Source organism: Propithecus coquereli, unplaced genomic scaffold (genome assembly GCF_000956105.1).
Source record: "Propithecus coquereli isolate 6110/MARCELLA unplaced genomic scaffold, Pcoq_1.0 Scaffold32, whole genome shotgun sequence".
NCBI lineage: Eukaryota > Metazoa > Chordata > Mammalia > Primates > Indriidae > Propithecus > Propithecus coquereli.
This window is the reverse complement of record NW_012148841.1, coordinates 4,646,755-4,649,019: the sequence shown is the minus strand read 5'-3', so window position 1 is coordinate 4,649,019 and position 2,265 is coordinate 4,646,755. Positions and strand designations below refer to the sequence as shown.

The 2,265-nt window shown below is 36.4% G+C and overlaps 1 protein-coding gene across 1 annotated transcript in view; it reads left to right on the top strand.

Annotated features, from left to right (window-relative positions):
• RELN (reelin) overlaps positions 1-2,265 on the top strand; it is a 462,655-nt gene that overhangs the window by 381,839 nt on the left and 78,551 nt on the right. Inside the window, exons 39-40 of the mRNA XM_012650296.1 lie at positions 1,580-1,751; positions 1,853-1,955. Of these exons, the coding sequence (XP_012505750.1) occupies positions 1,580-1,751; positions 1,853-1,955 (275 nt within the window). The remainder of the gene's footprint in view (positions 1-1,579; positions 1,752-1,852; positions 1,956-2,265) is intronic.

Below are 2,265 nucleotides of genomic sequence, written 5' to 3'. Positions count from 1 at the left end.
AATAAAATTTTTGACTTAGCTTGAACAAAATATATATATGTGTATATACATATTTTGTAACCAGTTTTACAGTCCAGAGGATTTAAATCCAGGTTCTTTTCATGTTGTATTTAGAATGCTTACTTAATTTTTTTTCATTGTTTTCATCAACTGCTTTTAAACAAGAAGAGGAAAGAAAGCTACTAGACATTCTATAAAAAAGACATCTGCCCTAGAATGTTTATTGCAGCACAATTGACAATTGTAAAGATGTGGAAACAACCCAAGTGCCCATCAATACATAAGTGGATTAATAAAATGTGGTTTATGTATACCATGGGGTACTACTCAGCCACAAAAAACAATGGTGATCTAGCACCTCTTGCATTATCCTGGATAGAGCTGGAGCCCTTTCTCCTAAGTGAAGTATCACAAAAATAGGAAAACAAGCACCACATGTACTCATCATCAAATTGATATTAATTGATCAACGCTTATGTACACATATAGTAGTAACATTCATTGGGTGTCGGGAAGGTGGGGATGGGTATGTTCACACCTAATGGGTGTGGTGCACACCGTCTGGGGGATGGACACGCTTGAAGCTCTGACTCGGGCTAGGCAGAGGCAATACACGTAACCTAAACATTTGTACCCCCGTAATACGCTGAAATTAAAAAAAAAAAGAAAAGAAAACTACTAGAACAGTGCGATAGGATCAGGGAGAGAGAGACATGTGATTTCATTTAAAGCACCAGGCTATTTCTACAGGCTCCTGTTTACATATCCTTCTTTATGTTTTGTAAGAATTGTACTACAAGTGGAAATCAGTGAAGAAGTGACCTTGGTGAATCTTAATATTCCTGCTTAGCATATTCTTATCATCTTGTCTCAAGTTCAGTCCAAACAGTGCTTTGCAAAAGCAGCCTGGGTTTGGCCCTTCTTATCAACTCTTTAACATCTTTCTTAAACACCAGGCTTAAATTGCTGAATCAAATCCTGTACCAGTCTAAGAAGTGATTTCACTAGTTTTACATGTATTCCCATATATCTTCAAATCAACATAGAAGGTTTGAAAAGCATTAAGGAAAAAAAAAATGAAATATTGCATATCACAGAATATTTTTCTTTCGTGTTAAATAAATAAAACAATTAAATACAGTTATGTAGCAGGGCAGTGTTTTAATGGCCAAAGTCCTCCAGTCTGACTGAAACATGGTGCTGAGAAGTCGTGGGTTGACCCTAAAAAGTCATGAGCTGCTCCCTGAGTAGACTAGTTAGTGTACCTCTTGCCAGTGCAGGGTCCGTAGCACCGCTGTGGTGGGCGGGACAGCACACTTTCACAAGCTGTTTGTCACAGCTCTCTCAAATTAGTGAGGCAGTTCCATGCTATGTCAATTTAATGTGGTTGCAAGCTTTATTTTTTTCACGCCTTAATCACTGTAAATACACGGTTACTTGGTTTGTGTTGTTGTCCTAGAAGGCATGTGTTAACCTGTTGCTACTGAGTTCCTTTTGTCCTTTACTGTCTTTCAATGAGCAAAAATGTCCATCTGATTTTCATCATTGGAAAAACTTGTTTTATCCAAAAATGCCTTAGGTAAGAAAGAAGAAATCTGGATTGTTGATGACTTCATTATTGATGGAAATAATCTAAACAACCCTGTGATGCTTCTGGATACCTTTGACTTTGGGCCCAGAGAAGACAATTGGTTTTTCTATCCTGGTGGTAACATTGGTCTTTATTGCCCATATTCTTCAAAGGGAGCACCGTAAGTATTTAATTGAGAAGCTAAAAATAAAAGCACTGCTCTATACAAATCATGATGAATTTGTGCCTAAACGGATTCCTTGTTGTTTTCTTGCCTAACAGTGAGGAAGATTCAGCTATGGTGTTTGTTTCAAATGAAGTCGGTGAGCATTCCATTACCACCCGTGACCTAGATGTGAATGAGAACACCATCATACAATTTGAGGTACTTGACTTTGTTCTGTTAAAAATGCTTTAAATTTTATCTTGAACAAAACCTAGGAAAGAGGAAGAAAATCTCAGATAATTTCATGCATTATGACTGACTTCCCATTTTTGTGCAAGGACAGAAGAGGTTTTGGCATCATAATTCACTTTTATTAGCAGAACTAATTGTTATACTTAGGTTTATTTCTGAATTTTTGTTCTTTATTTATGACATAGTTTCCCCACCTACAATAATGGGAAGTTACTGCAATAAATTATTTTAAACATTATAAGAATGAAAAGGATCATACTATTCTAGTATTTTCACA